The sequence below is a fragment of the Schistocerca gregaria genome, chromosome 3, assembly GCF_023897955.1.
Source record: "Schistocerca gregaria isolate iqSchGreg1 chromosome 3, iqSchGreg1.2, whole genome shotgun sequence".
In the NCBI taxonomy this organism is placed as follows: domain Eukaryota; kingdom Metazoa; phylum Arthropoda; class Insecta; order Orthoptera; family Acrididae; genus Schistocerca; species Schistocerca gregaria.
In genome coordinates, this window is record NC_064922.1 from 331786585 (window position 1) to 331806455 (window position 19871).

Below are 19871 nucleotides of genomic sequence, written 5' to 3' on the forward strand. Positions count from 1 at the left end.
CCTATTCTTGAGTACTGCTAGAGCGTTTGGGATCGTTATCAGGTCGGATTGAGGGAGGACATAGAAGCAATTCAGAGGCGGGCTGCTAGATTTGTTACTGGTAGGTTTGATCATCACACGAGTGTTACGGAAATGCTTCAGGAACTCGGGTGGGAGTCTCTAGAAGAAAGGAGGCGTTCTTTTCGTGAATCGCTACTGAGGAAATTTAGAGAACCAACATTTGAGGCTCACTGCAGTATAATTTTACTGTCGCCAAGTTACATTTCGCGGAAAGAACACAAAGATAAGATAAGAGAGATTAGGGCCCGTACAAATGCACGTAGGCAGTCATTTTTCCCTCGTTCTGTTTGGGAGTGGAACAGGGAGAGAAGATGCTAGTTATGGTACGAGGTACCCTCCACCACGCACCGTATGGTGGATTGCGGAGTATGTGTGTAGATGTAGATGTATGTAAATGTAGATATTAGCAAATTTACTTAGCGAATTTTTATTTCATTTGTTGCTAGTTGTCATAGCGGATAGAGGCGGTAAGCGACAAAATTCTGCACAAACAAGCGAGAGACATAATTTGCAATATAAGTGCTTTCTTCAAGCGCAGAGCACTTGCTTGCGTTTACCGCAACCGGCGCTTGGAACCAGCAACAATGAAATTCCCGTGCGTGTCTCGACCTGCACGAACCACCATCGTTCGTGGAGCGAACTATAACATCACAATACTCTCAGGTCCGGCTGTCGTGACATCTAGTAGTCATTTCCTTTACATAGGGGATGCCCTGGTATAGGGCGTTTCACAGTGCTTTGACGATTTGGAATTTGAATAGTACACGAAGTAACCGCGAAACAAGGTTGAACATTTTAAACAAAGTACCATATTTATTCAAGTTTACTTCTGGAATTCTGCATAGGACAAATGATGGGCTTCGTTTTTGAACACATCTTTTGTAGCTGCCGGAAGAATTTTGTAAATTTCATGGTGAATTCGATGTTCTGTTGTAAGCTCTTCGGCCGGCCGCTTGGGCATGTTTTCGTAACCAACGACAAGAGCTTTCCTGTAAACAACTACACACAAGTTCGCTGTTCTCGGGAGTTCGGAAGGGTTTCCGAGGGTGTTTTGAGTTTCGATTCGATGCACTGGCAGCTGCGCGGGAGTTTCTTACCCAATTCAATATTGTCCCACTAGCAGGAATCGAAATGCTTACGAAAAGTGCGCTGCACGCTCACGACAGGTTCACCTTAGCGAAAATAGCACTCCCCGCGAGAACGCACGATGTTGCTGCTACCAGTACGACATGAATTTGGAAATTTGTGGTAAGGTCTTATGGGACCAAACCGCTGAGGGCATCGGTACCTAAGCTTACACACTACGTAATCTGACTTAAACTAACTTACGCTAAGGACAACACTCACACCCATGCCCGAGGGAGGACTCGAACCTCCGACAGCGGGAACAGCGCAGATCGCGACAAGGCGCCCTAGACCGCGCGGCTACCCCGTGCGGCCGTACAACATGATTACTGACGTGCCTTTGGGATGAAATTGACACTCCGCACTACTTAGAATCAGTACTCAGCTTCGCAGCTATCACGTGGGCACACAGACTAAACCCGGTCACGAACAAAGAATCAGTCAGACGAGAGTAGAGAAGTATCTATCTGGAGCCTTCGGCACCACATCTACGGATGCATTGTGTATGGTGTTCGGAATATGCCCCATAGATATTACGATCAAATACATAGCTGTAAGGTACTATTCAGAGGTGGGCAGACTCGATAAGTTACACGAAATGGCTGGTGTAGCGATGCAGACGACAACTCATCTAAAAAGTTGGCGTTTGGATGCATGGTAAGATGAATGGGATGTAACGGATAAGGGACGTAAACTGTGCGACTTCCTCGTTGATATGAGCAGTTGAGAATGAAACATATCGATACCAGCCAAGGTATGATACATTTCTTAACTGGACAGGGACCTTATCCCACGCACTTAAGACTCTTGAAGCTGAGCAGACTCTCACACGCACATGCGGAGAAGATTTCTCGGAACACACTGTCTTCTTCTGCGAGCATACGCTAACAATAGCATACACATAGCATGTAGATGTAGATGTAGTCTACACAGAAACATACATATACAGGGTGTTACACAAAGGTACGGCCAAACTTTCTGGAAACATTCCTCACACACAAAGAAAGAAAGTATGTTATGTGGACATGTGTCCGGAAACGCTTACTTTCCATGTTAGAGCTCATTTTATTACTTCTCTTCAAATCACATTAATCATGGAATGGAAACACACAGCAACACAATGTACCAGCGTGACTTCAAACACTTTGTTACAGGAAATGTTCAAAATGTCCTCCGTTAGCGAGGATACATGTATCCACCCTCCGTCGCATGCAATCCCTGATGCGCTGATGCAGCCCTGGAAAATGGCGTATTGTATCACAGCCGTCCACAATACGAGCATGAAGAGTCTCTACATTTGGTACCGGGATTGCGTAGACAAGAGCTTTCCAATGCCCCCATAAATGAAAGTCAAGAGGATTGAGGACAGGAGAGCGTGGAGGCTATGGAATTGGTCCGCCTCTACCAATCCATCGGTCGCCGAATCTGTTGTTGAGAAGCGTACGAACACTTCGACTGAAATGTGCAGGAGCTCCATCGTGCATGAACCACATGTCCTCTCGTACTTGTAAAGGCACATGTTCTAGCAGCACAGGTAGAGTATCCCGTATGAAATCATGTTAACGTGCTCCATTGAGTGTAGGTGGAAGAACATGGGGCCCAATCAAGACAACACCAACAATGCCTGCCCAAACGTTCATTGAAAATCTATGTTAATGACATGATTGCACAATTGCGTGCGGATTCTCGCCAGCCCACACATGTTGATTGTGAAAATTTTCAATTTGATCACGTTGAAATGAAGCCTCATCCGTAAAGATAACATTTGCACTGAAATGAGGATTGACACATTGTTGGATGAACCATTCACAGAAGTGTACCCGTGGAGGCCAAACAGCTGCTGATAGTGCCTGAACACGCTGTACATGGTACGGAAACAACTGGTTCTCCCGTAGCACTCTCCATACAGTGATGTGGTCAACGTTACCTTGTACAGGAGCAACTTCTCTGACGCTGACATTAGGGTTATCGTCAACTGCACGAAGAATTGCCTCGTCCATTGCAGGTGTCCTCGTCGTTCTAGGTCTTCCCCAGTAGTCATAAGCTGGAATGTTCCGTGCTCCCTAAGACGTCGATCAATTGCTTCGAACGTCTTCCTGTCGGGACACCTTCGTTCTGGAAATCTGTCTCGATACAAACGTACCGCGCCACGGCTATTGCCCCTTGCTAATCCATACATCAAATGGTCATCTGCCAACTCCGCATTTGTAAACATTGTACTGACTTCAAAACCACGTTCGTGATGAAAACTAACCTGTTGATGCTACGTACTGATGTGCTTGATGCTAGTACTGTAGAGCAGTGAGTCGCATGTCAACACAAGCACCGAAGTCAACATTACCTTCCTTCAATTGGGCCAACTGGCGGTGAATCGAGGAAGTACAGTACATAATGACGAAACTAAAATGAGCTCTAGCATGGAAATTAAGTGTTTCCGGACACATGTCCACATAACATCTTTTCTTTATTTGTGTGTGAGGAATGTTTCCTGAAAGTTTGGTCGTACCTTTGTGTAACACCCTGTATATGTATGTTGTGGCTGGCGGTAAACAGCTCGAAGAAACCATGTGCGGTATTCACAGTCAGTCTCATCTGGTGATGGCACTGAAAAATCGCTCTTCTATACTATCATATTTTTACGTTTTTCTCAAAACAACCAAATTTTATTTATTTGTCACCCTCAAATTGTCATGTGTTTCTCTTTTTTAAGTATTATTCTTTGTCAACAAAACAAAACTACAGAAAAGGTGGCAAGCGAAAAGGGTAAGATGGAACACCTGTTTTAAAACGTCAGGTAATGTCTTTAAATTTGCAATAAATACGTAAATAATAGGCAATAGTTGATGTGGCGACGCTGTAGCAGCAAGCAACAGACGTTAAGTATGAAGCAGTTATAATCGGATTATAGTGCACGTTGGAAGTCACTGCAGTTCTCCGTACCTACCCATTCCGTTGACACTGCTGCTTTACTGACAACACTATACTCTCCGCCTTCTTTGATAGTGCGGGGTCCGCCGGTCGTTGCATCTAAGGGTAAATTCCGCATTACAGTGGGGTGTACGGATCAGACAGTGTATGGTACCTATCCCCATCGATTCTCTACAGGACCTCCCCATTTCTTGTTTTATTTCTTAAGCTGCCCTGTACGAATATAACAAACTGTTTGTTTATAAATAAATAAATCTTCTGCTACGAGTCACGATTTTTCTTTGTTTTACTATTCGCACGACGCGTTTCGAGAAATAATTCCTATTTTCAAGTGCGTTTTTTGATGTGTATTAAGCTGTTTCTTTTGATGTTGTCAGTGTGTGTGAGTCTGCTTCATTTTGTTGACTTACTGTAATACATAAGAAACACGCGATTTTTAGTTGGGTATCAATTCTTTCTGTGAGGTTAGTGGCTAAAATTAAGAAGAATTTGTACTTACAGTTTTCTAATGGTCCATTTGTGTAGAGTCTCACACACACTTAACACAACACCCAACTTGTTGTACACTTTATACATCGAAAATATCTTATGTAAACAAAACAGTTACAAAGATCTTCTTACGCCTAAGAACACAGCCAAAAATACACAAATCCCGTGGTCAACTCTATAAATAGACCAGCATACAAACTGAAACAAAAACTGAATAACATACTGATGAAAAATTATACATATGAAACAACATATTCCATAAAAAACAGCCTGATGCTAGCCAAAGAACTAAGAACCAGAAAGCTCCCCCAAGATGTACAGTTTATATCACTTGACATCACCAACCTTTATTGAAACATACCCATACAAGAAGCTCTAACAGTAATACAAAAGAACCTTATGCAACACAAGAAACATTCATACAAAGAGATTGTCGAATTTATGGAACTCCTTCTGCTAACCCTAAGTTACAACTACTTTACCTTTAATGACAACATTTATACGCAACCAGATAGACTAGCAATGGGATCATGTAAATCCGGTACCATAGCTGATATATACATGAATCACTTAAAACAAAAATTATTTGACAGCCAAGAACCTTGCCTAAAGAAAATAGAATTTTATAGGAGATATGTAGATGACACACTACTGTTAGAGAAAGGAGATACCAAAGACATCACAGACATTCTTAATCATTTCAATAATCTAAATGAGAAAGTCAAATTTACAGTGGAACATGAGCAAAATAAAAGCATCAACTTTCTGGATCTAAATATTACAAGACACAACAACATGTGCACATTCAAAATTTATAGGAAAAACACAATGACTGACACCACAATCCCTGCAACCTCATGTCACCCAAATATCCATAAACAGGCAGCATACAGGTCAACGCTGCATAGGGCAACAAAAATACCATTGAACCAAGAAAATAAGCAACAAGAAATAAACACAGTAAAAAAGATTGGAGTTGTCAATGGTTACAATGCTTCCATGGTTGACACAATCTTAGATAAAGTGAAGAAAAACCCAGGTACAAACTGCACCACAGAAGAAAAAGAGAAAAACAAATGTATATCTAGCATTCCATACATAGGCAACGTATCACAGAAGATAGCAAATATTTTCTAAAATCACAGAGTAAAAATTGGGATTTCTACATCTAATAAACTACACCAAAAACTAATACATAATATAAAGTGTAATCATGAACCGTATTCAGACTCTGGAGTATACAAGGTAACATGCCAGGAACACTCCAAGTTCTATGTAGGACAAACAGGCCGAAATATCAACACCAGGTACACAGAGCACATTAGAGCATACACACACGAAAAAAACACACTACATCAGCAATAGCAACACACACACATAACACAGGACACCCATTTGGAAAAACAGAGCAGAATGTCAAAGTTCTCCACCGAGTAAATAAGGGACATTTAAATGGATTTGCTTGAAGAACTGGAGATATACACACATTACAGAAAATATGAAGATAAGATATTAAACGAAAAACTTGAAAGCGAATCAGTGAATTTCTTCAGATGTTTCGATAATATACTTAAACGAAAATAGTAAAACATTGAAATAAGCACAATAGTAAAATCAATATAAGTAATTCATGAGCCAAATTGTTAAAATAAATAACCTCTGTACAAAATCATATCATAATCTGTGGAAGACCTATAATGTTATCTCTGTAGACTACCTGTAAGAAGATCTTTGTAACTGTTTTGTTTATACAGGCTGATTCAAAAAAAATACCACAACTTTAAAAATGTGTATTTAATGAAAGAAACATAATATAACCTTCTGTTATACATCATTACAAAGAGTATTTAAAAAGGTTTTTTTTCACTCAAAAACAAGTTCAGAGATGTTCAATATGGCCCCCTCCAGACACTCGAGCAATATCAACCCGATACTCCAACTCGTTTCACACCCTCTGTATCATATCAGGCGTAACAGTTTGGATAGCTGCTGTTATTTGTCGTTTCAAATCATCAATGGTGGCTGGGGGAGGTGGCCGAAACACCGTATCCTTAGCATACCCCCATAAGAAAAAATCGCAGGGGGTAAGATTAGGGCTTCTTGGAGGCCAGTGATGAAGTGCTCTGTCACGGGCTGCCAGGCGGCCGGTCCATCGCCTCGGGTAGTTGACGTTCAGGTAGTTACGGACAGATAAGTGCCAATGTGGTGGCGCTCCATCCTGCTGAAATATGAATTGTTGTGCTTCTTGTTCGAGCTGAGGGAACAGCCTTCTCTAACGTCTCCAGATACTGTAGTCCAGTTACAGTAGCACCTTCGAAGAAAAAGGGACCAAAAACTTTATTGGCTGAAATGGCACAGAAAACGTTCACCTTAGGCGAGTCAAGTTCATACTGAGTTGTTTCCCGCAGATTCTCAGTGCCCCATATACAGGCATTGTGACGGTTGACTTTCCCGTTAGTGTGGAAAGTTGCTTCATCACTAAACACAATCTTTGACACGAAAGATTCATCTGTTTCCATTTGAGCAAGGATAAAATCACAGAAATCGATTCTTTTAATCTTATCAGCTGCAGACAGTGCGTGAACCAATTTCAGACGATAAGCTCTGCCTTTTGTCGTTGCAGAGTTTTAAATTCATAAAGTTGTGGTATTCTTTTTGAATCACCCTGTATAAGGCATTTTCGATGTGTAAAGTGTACAACAAGTCGTGTGTGATGTTAAGTGTGTGTGAGACTCTACACCAATGGACCATTAGAAAACTGTAAGTACAAATTCTTCTAAATTTTAGCCACTAACCTCACAAAAAGAATTGATACCCAACTAAAAATTGCGTATTTCTTATGTAGTACAGCAAAAGTCAACAAAATGAAGCAGACTCACGCACACTGACAACATTAAAAGAAATAGATTAATACACACCATAAAAACGCACCTGAAAATGGGCATTATTTCTCGAAACGCGTCGTGCGAATAGTAAAATAAAGAAAAAACAAACCTATTGTATCCAGAGTCGCAGGCTTTCAAAAACCATTTATAATGGATCAAATGAGGTAGCAAACTGTGTTTCACACGAGCGACGTTTCGTGCTCCTCGCAGTCGTCTCCGCCGTCGTCGCCGCCCCCGCCGGCCTCGGAAGCGAGCTTCTTCCAGCGGGCGTCCTGTACACCCGGCGACGGCCGCGCCACGCCCATCATCTGCCAGGTGCCGACGCTGCGCGCCATGCCGGCCACGACTCGAGCGTGGCCGCCGCAGCCGCCGGCGTCGCTCAGCACAGAGACGGAGCACGCCCCGCCGGCCGCCGCGCTCCGGCCGCGCTCTCCAGCTCCAGCTCCAGCGCCGGACCCGGCTCCAGGGGACCGGCAGAGGGACTTGGCCGTGTGGGTGGAGGCGGCCCGGCGCTCCACCCCCGCTGCGTGGGCGCCTCCGCGACCGGCCACGCCCGGCCTCCGCGACAGCTCTCGACCGGCGACGCCCTTCCAGTGCTTCATCGACGCCGCGGGCGACGCCGTGTCGTTCACGGCCGCCGTCAACAGCAGGTCTCCGACGCAGGTGGGGGCCGGGCAGAGCCCCGCGGGGGGCGGCAGCCGCCCCACGTCCCCCCTGGCGCCCCCGGACTCCCCCGTGAAGCGGCCGGCGTCGCCCGTGCCGCCCTACATCCCGGGCGTGCCCGCTTCGCCCGTCCGCCGCCCCCCGCGGAGGGTCCTCAACGGCCAGACTCCTCACCGGCCATACAGCCCCACCGCACCGCCACTCACCACACTGCACTGCTACAGCGGCGGCGCCGCCGCCTTCGCGGACGACCTCTGCGACAGCAGCTGCGGGCTCGACAGTCGCGGCGGCACCACCGTATACTACTACAGCGCGACCGACGGCAGCTGCAGGAAGCTGACGAGGAACTTCTCTCACGATGACGGGCGCTCCATCGCTCCCGATACGCCCGAGAGAACCAAGTCCAAAAACTTGGCGCGTTCCGTTTCCTTCGGGCCTGTCGAGGTTCTGGACGGCTCTGATAAGGAGACTCTCCCACATGTGCCAACCACCGAGCAGGAAATAAACCGGAGCGACGACGATACCGAGACGGCTGCAGTACTTGAAGTTCACAACAGTCCAGCCAAGAAAGTTAATTTCAAAGACAGTCCCGAGGCAAAAAAGGAGATCGCCGTCGATGACGCACCGCAGAAACCGTCGCTGCTCGTGCCGGCCGTAAAAGTGGAGGAAGTGTCTCTCCAACCTGGTAATGAAGCTGAAGCAGCCCAAGGGACCACAATACAGGCTCAGCAGATGGAGCCGGATAACAAGGACCTGCCTGGTGGAGGAGGGCAGAAGAGCTCTGAATGCAAGGCTAGGCAACTTCCAAAGTTCAAGCTCGTTCCTGAAGGTGGTCAGCTCCTGCGCGTAGAAGCGCAGCTGATGACCGCAAATGGTGCAGTATCTCTTTTTATTTTCTAGAACGTATGGTTCTGGCATCCAACCAAGCTAACAGTCCCAGTTTCCTACATCACATTTCTCTCCACACCTCACGGTATCATCACGATGGAAACAGTAACTTTACTCATCAGCTCCCAACACCACGCTAGTCTATCCTGTAAAAATATCTGCGTCTCTACGCAACTACTGCAATCTTCATCCATTTGATCCTGCTAACTGCAGTAAAGCCTTGGCCTCTCTTTACTATTTTTACAGTTTTCACCTCCCACACATCATTCCATCATTAGATGATGATTCGTTCATGTCTCAGAACCTTTCCTATCAACCGGTCCCCTCTCTTAGTTAAGTTATGCCACAGATTTCTTTCCTCCCCAGTTACATTCAGTACATTTCATTATCTATTCGATCTATCCATCTAATGTTCAGCGGTTTTCTGTAGGAGCAAACTGCGAAACTTCTATACCCTTCTTGTCTAAACTGTTTAACTTCTGTGTGAGCCTACACCCCGGACAAATACTTCCTAACACTTGCATTTTTATTACATGTCAAAAAATCGCTCTTTTTCGCAAATGCTTTTCTCCCTACTGCCTTTCCGCATCTTATATCGTGTCTGATTTGACCGTCATGTCTTATTTTACTGTCCATATAGGAGATCTCCTCTACTGCTTTCACTGTCCTCTTTCTTGATCTAATTCTCACTACATCTCATTTAATTCGACTACATTCCATCACCTCTCTTTTATTTTAGTTGATGGTCATCTTATAATCTCTTTTCAAGACACTATCCGTTCTGTTCAAATGATCTTCCATGTCCTTTGAAGTCTCTGACAAAATTACAACGTAATCCGCAAACCTCAACGCTTTTATTTATTCTCCCAAAACTTTAATTCTGCCTCCAAATATCTCCTTGTTTTCGTTTACTGCTTGCACAGTGTATAAACTAATAACATCTGAGATAGGCTACATCTCTGTCTCACGCTCTTCTAAACTAACGTTTCTCTTTGTTGCCATTCTACCCTTACGATTGTCCTCTGGTTTCTGTTGTAGATGACCTGCCACCCTCTGTTCTCCATTGCTACTACTGTCTGAATTTCTAAATGTGCAGTCCAGTTCACAACATCGAAAGCTTTGTCTCGGTCTAACAAATGCTATAAACGTAGTTTCGCCTTTCTTCAGTGTATCTTCTAAGATAAAGAAAGTCGTGGGTTCAGTGTTATCTCCAACGTTCTACCATCTCTCCAGAAACCAAACAGATCTTCACCGACATACCTTTCACCTGTTTTTCAATTTTTCTGTAAACAATTAGTATCAGCATTTTATCCCTATGACTTATTAAACTGATGGTACGGTAATATTCACACTCTGTCTTACCTGGAATAGAAGTTAGTACATTCTTCTTAAATCTTCAGAGGTATATCCCTTGACACATATATCTTGCCTAGCAGGTGAAGTAGTTACGTGATTGTATGTTTTCTTAAGGATATCTGTAATTCTGTGGGATTGTGCTTTGTGTCGACTTGTCAAATTTTTATCCAGTATCATATCTCCCATGGTACCTCCTTCTCTTCCCTTTCCATAATATTCGTCTCAGGATCGTTTCCTTTATAAAATTCTTGTATTTATTCCACCTTTTAGTGGCAGTTACTTACCGTCTGAACTCTTCATGTACATGTAGCTATTTCTCTTTTTTCCACAGATTTCTTTAACTTTCCCATATCTATCTCTCCCACAGACACACACGTTTCTAAGAATTTCCATTTCTCCTCTAGCCATTCCTGCTTCGTCATTTTGCGCTATCTGCCAGTCTTCTTATTTAAACATCATTGTTGCCTTTTGCCAGTTCGTTTGCTACATTGTTATTACTCCTTTCATCAGTAAAATTCCATATGTCATGTTTTGTCATGCAGTTGCCTTAGTCATTGTCTTTTCACCTATTAGATTCTCTGTTTCTTTCACTATTATATCTCTCAAAGCTGTCCATTTGTTTCCAGCTCCGTCTCATTCCCATCTTTCAGTCAACTGTTCCAAATGTTTCCTTTGAAACTGTCAAGATCCTCCTACGTTTCCAATTTATCCAGGGTCCATTTCCTTAATTTCCAACTTTCTGCGATTTCGGCAGTTTTAAGTTTCAGTTCATAAACTAATTACGGTTAGATTATGCCCGTACTCCTCGAAATGTTTCGCAGTTTCGATCTGTTCCTGAAATCTCTGTTATTTCATGATGTATGTAATCTACCCGAAACCTTCCGATGTCTCCGGCTCTCTTACATGTACAAAACCTCCTTTCATGAAAAGTACACCGGCAATACTCGTACTATCCTACGCTATGTCTCTTACGAACTCGTCGTTGGTATTTTTATTTATTGGTTACCGCTTACAAATGATCTGCCAGCTTGTTTGTGAAACGGGTCGTACTTTCACAATACGAGATTGTAAAACTGTGAGTACCGGACGTGAGTCGTGCTTCGGTAGCTCAGTTGGTAGAGCACTTATTTATTATTTCTTGTTTTTAATAGGGATTAATAATATTACAGCTTTGAATACTTATCGACTTAAAGGTAATCGAGAAAGAAAATCTCAAAATTAATTATTTATGAATAGCTGATTGGAATTTATGAAGACAGAGCAGAGGTTACGACGTATTATTACTTTAAGACGTATATTATAAATTCGGAAAAATATTTCTAAAATGAACAAAATTCTTGCATTTAAAACGGATAAATGAAAGATAGTAAACATTTATGAAATTAACAAAACTTTTGAAAAAAGGAAATATAAACCATAACCACATTTTTTTGGAAGAATAAAAAGAGAAGATAGAAAATATGATAGTGGAAGAACGTCACTTCACCAAGTGTGTATGATGGTGAGTGCCTCGGAATTTTCCATCAAGCCACCGACCGCCAATCACAGCTCTTCATCTAAACCTAACAACTCTAGATTTCCTAGGGCGGCCGCGGTGGCCGAGCGGTTCTAGGCACTTCAGTCCGGAACAGCGCTGCTGCTACGCTCTCAGATTCGAATCCTGCGTCGGGCATGGATGTGTGTGATGTCCTTAGGTTAGGTAGGTTTGAGTAGTTCTAAGTTCTAGGGGACTGATGACCTCAGATGTTAAGTCCCATAGTGCTCAGAGTCATCTACATTTCCTAAAAACCAAACCTTAACCTCTAATAATTGTTTTTACACCATTTTGTCAACATGTTCTTTTTCTACTTCCATAGAGAGTTGTTGAGATTTATTTTCCTTTTTTCAAAGGAAAAAAGAAAAAAGAAAGAAAGAAAGCTATTTCGTTGTTTATTTTGGGTATTTCTTGATTTTCATTTATGGTTGTGTCGGGATCAGTATCATCACCTGATTCCACGTCGGAATCAACGTTGTTTTCCACCGTGTAGATTCCTTCCTGTCTTTGCATGTAGGCTCATTGTCTATCTCGGACATAATCTCTATATTTGGAAAAAAATGTTCAAATGTGTGTGAAATCTTATGGGACTTAACTGCTAAGGTCATCAGTCCCTAAGCTTACACACTACCTAACCTAGATTATCCTAAGGACAGACACACACGCCCATGCCCGAGGGAGGACTCGAACCTCCGCCGGGATCAGCCGCACTGTCCATGACTGCTCGGCTAATCCAGCGACGCTTCTATATTTTGATATATCGTCAGTGATAGCGTTAAACATGGTCCATTGGTCTTCGTCTCTGAACACTGCGTGTATAGTGTCTTGAATATTGTTGAGGTTTAAGTGTAATATGTGTGTGCTGTTGGTGTACTGACCGCAGGAGAAGACGATGTGCTGGAGAGCCTCCTTCCCCACACTTCACCAGGGAAGACGAATGGAATATTCCAAAATTTGAAACACGAACAGCTGCTAGCATGAGTTTCTTAGAAGTAGATACCTTAGGGGTTGCAAAGCAACTCAAATCGCTTGATACGGGCAAGTCTTCAGGTCCAGATTGTATACCGATCAGGTTCCTTTCAGATTACGCTGATACAATAGCTCTCTACATAGCAATCATATACAACCGCTCGCTCACCGATAGATCTGTACCTACAGATTGGAAAATTGTGCAGTTCGCACCAGTGTTTAAGAAGGGTAGTAGGAGTAATCCATCGAACTACAGACCTATATCATTGACATCGGTTTGCAGTAGGGTTTTGGAGCATATACTGTATTCAAACATTATGAATCACCTCGAAGGGAACGATCTATTGATACGTAATCAGCATGGCTTCAGAAAACATCGTTCTTGTTCAACGCGGCTAGCTCTTTATTCGCACGAAATAATGGCCGCTATCGACAGGGGATCTCAGGTTGATTCCGTATTTCTGGATTTCCGAAAAGCTTTTCACACCGTCCCTCACAAGCGACTTCTAATCAAGCTGCTGGCCTATGGGGTATCGTCTCAGTTGTGCGACTGGATTCGTGATTTCCTGTCAGGAAGGTCGCAGTTCGTAGTAATAGACGGCGAATCGAGTAAAACTGAAGTGATATCAGGTGTTCCACAGGGAAGCGTCCTGGGACTTCTGCTGTTCCTGATCTATATAAATGACCTGGGTGACAACCTGAGCAGTTCTCTTAAGTTGTTAGCAGATGATGCTGTAATTTACCGTCTAGTAAGGTCAGATGAAGACCAGTATCAGTTGCAAAGCGATTTAGAAAAGATTGCTGTATGGTGTGGCAAGTGGCAGTTGACGCTAAATAAGGAAAAGTGTGAGGTGATCCACATGAGTTCCAAAAGAAATCCTTTGGAATTCGATTACTCGATAAATAGTAAAATTCTCAAGGTTGTCAATTCAACTAAGTAAGAACAACTTCAGTTGGAAAGACCACATAGATATTATTGTGGGGAAGGCGAGCCAAAGGTTGCGTTTCATTGGCAGGACACTTAGAAGATGCAACAAGTCCACTAAAGAGACAGCTTACACTACACTCGTTCGTCCTCTGTTAGAATATTGCTGCGCGGTGTGGAATCCTTACGAGGTGGGATTGACGGAGGACATCGAAAGAGTGCAAAAAAGGGCAGCTCGTTTCGTATTATCACGTAATAGGGGAGAGAGTGTGGCAGATATGATACGCGAGTTGGGATGGAAGTCATTAAAGCAAAGACGTTTTTCGTCGCGGCGCGATCTATTTACGAAATTTCAGTCACCAACTTTCTCTTCCGAATGCGAAAATATTTTGTTGAGCCCAACCTACATAGGTAGGAATAATCATCAAAATAAAATAAGAGAAATCAGAGCTCGAACAGAAAGGTTTAGGTGTTCGTTTTTCCCGCGCTGTGTTCTGGAGTGGAGTTAGGTTAGGTTGTTTGGGGAAGGAGACCAGACAGCGAGGTCACCGGTCTCATCGGATTAGGGAAGGACGGGGAAGGAAGTCGGCCATGCCCTTTGAAAGGAACCATTCCGGCATTTGCCTGGATAGATTTTAGGGAAATCACGGAAAACCTAAATCAGGATGGCCGGACGCGGGATTGAACCGTCGTCCTCCCGAATGCGAGTCCAGTGTCTAAGCACTGCGCCACCTCGCTCGGTCGAGTGGAGTGGTAGAGAGATAGTATGATTGTGGTTCGATGAACCCTCTGCCAAGCACTTAAATGTGAATTGCAGAGTAGTCATGTAGATACAGATGTAGATGTTGGTGTCTGCCTGAAACTTACGCACTCAAAATGCGTGGGGCAAGGGCCGTGTCCTGTTAAGAAATACCGCCGCTGGGACCGATATGTTTGAGTTGTAGTCTCTCCCTCGCCTACGGCCTTTATCACTTGGGTCCCACTCGCCTTAAGATGTCGTCGTTCCTCCCTTGACCTTACGTACCCCTGTACACGTTCCACAGGAAAGCAAAGTTGCTTCTGCATGCCAGCAGGTGTTTCGGGCAGCCCGTACGCGCCGCTGCTGCAGGCGATCAGCGAGTCCGGTCGCAGCCGGTGCTCCGGCGCGCTGGAGACGGCTCGCGGCGCTTGCGCACTGCTGCTGACGCCGGCGGCGCTACTGCAGCAGGCGCTGCTGCACGCCGACCATCAGCTGCCCTGCCCCGCCGGACACCTCTCCGGGGACAAGGTGGGGGCGGCTCTCAGGGCCGGTTGAAACAGCACCCTCTGGCCACAATGGACCACTCGTTCCTGTGGGGGCGCGTTACGCACTTGCTTCAAAATCAGCCTGATCAACTGACTGTGCCAAGCGTAGAGCCCCAAAATCTTAAGTGTGTTTCAGATTGCACATATACAGCTACACATGTGGTCAAAAGTATCTGGACACCTGGTTGAAAAGAACTTACAAGTCCGTGGCGACCTCCATCGGTAATGCTGGAGTCCAATATGGTGTTGGCCCACCCTTTAGCCTTGATGACAGCTTCCCCTCTCGCAGGCACACGTTCAATGAGGTGATGGAAGGTTTCTTTTGGAATGCCAGACCATTCTTCACGGAATGCTGCACTGAGGAGAGGTGTCGATGTCGGTCGGTGAGGCCTGGCACGAAGCCGGCGTTCCAAAGCATCCCAAAACACACTGTCTTTTTCTGCGGGCAATACTCGAACAATAGACATACACTGCACTTAGATTACACAGATACAGACACAGATATACACACAGCAATAAGAGACGAAGAACAATGGGCGCAATTAAACGCACTGACAAACAGTATTTCAAAAACAACACATGAAGAGTATATGCGGACACGACATCACAGACATGCCTATGCGCCGCGTAACAGAAATCTCCAGAGGATGGACAGCGATACCCCAGTGACAGCGAAAATAGTAACAATGAGGAGGAACAGGAGGAGGAAGCTGAGATGTGACAGTAAATAAGCAAAAGTGCTGGCAATCTAGTCAGGAAAACACCAAATGCTGTACATGGATGCGCACCTAAAGTAGTTAATACATAGAATTAGTAACAAATAGGATAAGCAACATTATTTCTCTACTAATAACCAGTTGTGTGTGTGTGTGTGTGTGTGTGTGTGTGTGTGTGTGTGTGTGTGTGTGTGTGTGTGTGTGTGTGCTCCCATTTCGAGGTATTCACCATCAGTCACACTCGGTGATGGTACTAACATATCTCTCATCTATCTTATCTTCTTTTTATGTTCTTCTTAAAAAAACAACAAAATTTTATTTATATTTCAACCTTAAATTATTGTTATTTTGAAAAGTATCATTCTTTGTAAATGTTGTAGATAAAACAAAAGGAAAGAAAACTGTAAAAAGATGACAAACGAAAATTGTAAAACGTACAACCTATTTTAAAAATCAGGCAACAGGTCTATAATTTGACAATAAATAAAATAAATATAAAAAAATAAACACAAAATCCCAAAGGTGTTCTGTAGGAGTCAGGTCAAGACCATGTGCAGGCCAGTCTATTACACGGATGTTTTTGTCGTGTAATCACTCCACCACACGCCGTGCATTATGAACAGGTACTGGATGTTGAATGATGTGATCGCCATCACCCAATTGCTCTTCAACGGTGGGAAGTAAGAAGGTGCTTAAAACCTCAATGTAGTCCTGTGCTGTGATAGTGCCATGCAAAACAACAAGGAGTGCAAGCCCCCTCTATGAAGAACACGACCGCACCATAACATCACCGCCTCAGAATTTTACTGTTGGCACTACACACGCTGGCAGATGACGTTCACCGAGCATTTGCCATACCCACACCCTGCCATCGAATCGCCACATTGTATATGTGGTGTGCATACTGTAAGACCTTCGGTACACACACCATCAGATTATTTGACTTGTCGCTGTAACGAAGTAGGCGAGTGTCAGCAACATGTCTCGTGGTCTTATCGTGGCGTGTTTATCTTCTGCCGTTAGGTCAGACGATAGAAATGCCACTTGCACCATTAGAGTAGCAGATTGACAGTGACCAACTTTAAACAGAACTTTATTAATTTTCACACATATTTATTAAAATAATAACAAGCATAAAATTACTTAACTTGGTTCTGGATGCTATTTACAATTGACAATCTGAAGTTCCTTTGGTATTGGTACATTAATCTTATTCTCACATATATCTCTTATACTTGACAAAAGTGTCTATACATTTATCTTCATGGCTATGTATGGGAATATGATAATCTTATTAGGCGCAGACTGAAACTTGACTACAGACTGGTACAGACAAATGTAGAACTCGTACAGACTGCTACAGACAAATGCAGACTGGTGCAGACAAATGCAGACTGACTAATCGGAGGTCTGTACACTTGTTATAACACCTCGCACGCTCATGTATCACTGTGCGAGTGTGATCCGTGAGGAGAAGAGGTTCTACATTAGCAGCAATCTCATTGGCTGCGTTACATATTAATAGCGGATCGGCTGAAACAGAATTTGGTCCGTCTCTATGGCAGCGCCATCTCGTAGTGCAGAGACGGACGAGCGCTGCGCCTGCGCTGTTGTGCTTAGCGGTGCGCGCTCTAATGGGAAAGTTGTGTACGCGCTGACTACATGGAACTATGTACACAACACCCACTGTTAGCATTGATGACAGCTTCCACTCTCGCAGGCATACTTCAGGTGCTGGAAGGTTTCTTGGGGAATGGCAGCCCATTCTTCACGGAGTGCTGCACTGAGGTCGGTGGGGCCTGGCACGAAGCCGGCGTTCCGGAACATCCCAAAGGTGATCTATAGGATTCAAGTCAGGACTCTGAGCAGGCCAATCCATTACACGGATGTTACTGTCGAGTAACCACTGCCACAGGCCGTTCATTATGAGTAGGCGCTCGATGGTGTTGAAAGAGGCAATCGCCTTCCCCAAATTGCTCTTCAGCAATGATGAGTAAGTATGTGCTTAAAACATTAATGTAGGAATGTGCTGTGATAGTGCCACGCAAAATAACAAGGGGTGCAAACCCCCTACATGAAAAACACGACCACACTATAACACCACCGGCTCCGAATGTTACTATTTGCACTACACATATTGGCAGATGACTTTCACCTGGCATTCACCATACCCACACCCTGTCATCGGATCGCCACATTGTTTACCGGGTTTCGTCACTCCACACAACGTTTTTCCACTGTTCAGTCGTGCAAATATTTACGCTACTTACAACAAGCGAGGCGTGATGTTTGGCTTATCAGGAGCTGCTCGACCATGAAATCCAAGTTTTCTCACTTCCATCTTAACTGTCATAGTACTTGCAGTGAATCCTGATGCAATTAGGAATTCCTGTGTGATGGTCTCGATAGATGTCTGCCTATTACACGTTACGACCCTCTTCAACTGACTGCAGTCTCTGTCAGTCAACGGACGAGGTCGGCCTGTACGCTTTTGTGCTGTAAGTGTCCCTTCACGTTTCCACTTCACTATCAAATCGGAAACAGTGGACCTAGGGATGTTTAGGAGTGTGGAAATCTCGCGTAAAGACGTATGGCACAACTGAATCCATGAGTTCTGCGGAGCGCCCCATTCAGCTCTCTCACGATGTCTAATCACTACTGAGGTCGCTGATATGGTGCACCTGGCAGTAGGTGATAGCACAATGCACCTAATATGAAAGTCGTGTTTTTTTGGGGGGTGTCCGGATACTTTTGATCACATAGTGTACATCTACATAGATACTCTGCAAATCACACTTAAATGCCTGGCAGAGGATTCATCGAACCACCATCATAATAATTCTCTATTGTTTCAGTCTCGAACAGCGCGCGGAAAAAACGAACACTATATATTTCAGTGCGAGTTCCGATTTCCCTTATTTTATTATGATGATCCTTTCTCCCTAAGTAGGTTGGCGTCAACAAAATATTTTCGCTTTCGGAGGAGAAAGTTCGTGATTGAAATTTCGTGAGAAGCCTCGTTGAATGATATATTGCATGTGTGGCAAAAATTCTCGTGTCGGTCCCGGACACTCAACAAAGCAAACTTCTTCTATGAGTGCATTTCTGACTCTAAACGATCCCTGGAGGCCTTACCGCCTTCCACCCCCCCCCCCCCCCCCCCTCCCTACACAATGCCGTTCCAGTTTTTTCATTTTGTTTTTATTCCCTCACTTATGAGGGCGATGGTACGTTGGTAGAGGTACATTTTCGTTCTTCAGACGAGAGCATTTATAAAATACAAGACATAATTTCCAAAAAACTAAAAATATATAATATGCACATGTTTTCAATATTATTGAAACAGAAGTTGGCACATTTATAAGCCAATGGATGAGTGTATAATAAAATGATGCACTTAACTTATAGAAAATGAGTCTTGGCGAGGGTTGTTTTTTTGTGGGGGGGGGGGGGGGGGGGGCGGCAATGGTGTTTTGGACATTATGTGGAGCGGGAGAAAGAGAGAGGGACACTGAACCAAATTTTTGGAAAGATAGGAAGGAAATGGGGTGGGGGTGTTCTGCTGAAGTTAAAAGGATGGGCAGATTTCACGATCTGATAGATGGTGGCGGTGAAAGTTTCGTTGGAACAGGATGAAGGGAGTGTCTAGGTCTAAGTATGAGGGGATGTGTTGCTATAAGTGAGGCAAAATATAAGAGTTAATCTTTAGCTATGAAACTGTAGGGTGGGTGGTGCCAAGTTTGCGGGAAGTGTTCAATGTGAGAGGAGGGAGAAAAAATTAAAAAGTTCATACACGGTGCTAGTGGGGGATGAAGACGGATGTGGGAGGTGACACAGACTGCGAAGCATTCGAGGATCTGGAAGAAACCATAGAATTTTGGTCAAGCAATAACGCAAGCTACAGTGGCGCAAGGTAGCACTGATCGTATTAAAGCTTTAGAGTGTGTAGTATGGTAGAGATAGCCCGCCCGGTTAGCTGTGCGGTCTAATGCACTGCTTTCCGAGCGGGAACGTTTGCTGGTCCCCAGCACGAATCCTCCGGGCGAATT

General features: G+C 44.1%; 1 protein-coding gene across 2 annotated transcripts in view; it reads left to right on the forward strand.

Moving 5' to 3' along the window:
- The window catches only part of LOC126354899 (uncharacterized), a 147549-nt gene that overhangs the window by 94068 nt on the left and 33610 nt on the right, over positions 1-19871 (forward strand). The window contains exons 8-9 of one of the 2 annotated variants that reach the window (XM_050004963.1): positions 7698-9024; positions 14893-15089. In XM_050004963.1, the coding sequence (XP_049860920.1) occupies positions 7698-9024; positions 14893-15089 (1524 nt within the window). The remainder of the gene's footprint in view (positions 1-7697; positions 9025-14892; positions 15090-19871) is intronic. The other variant, XM_050004964.1, reaches the window with a different exon arrangement.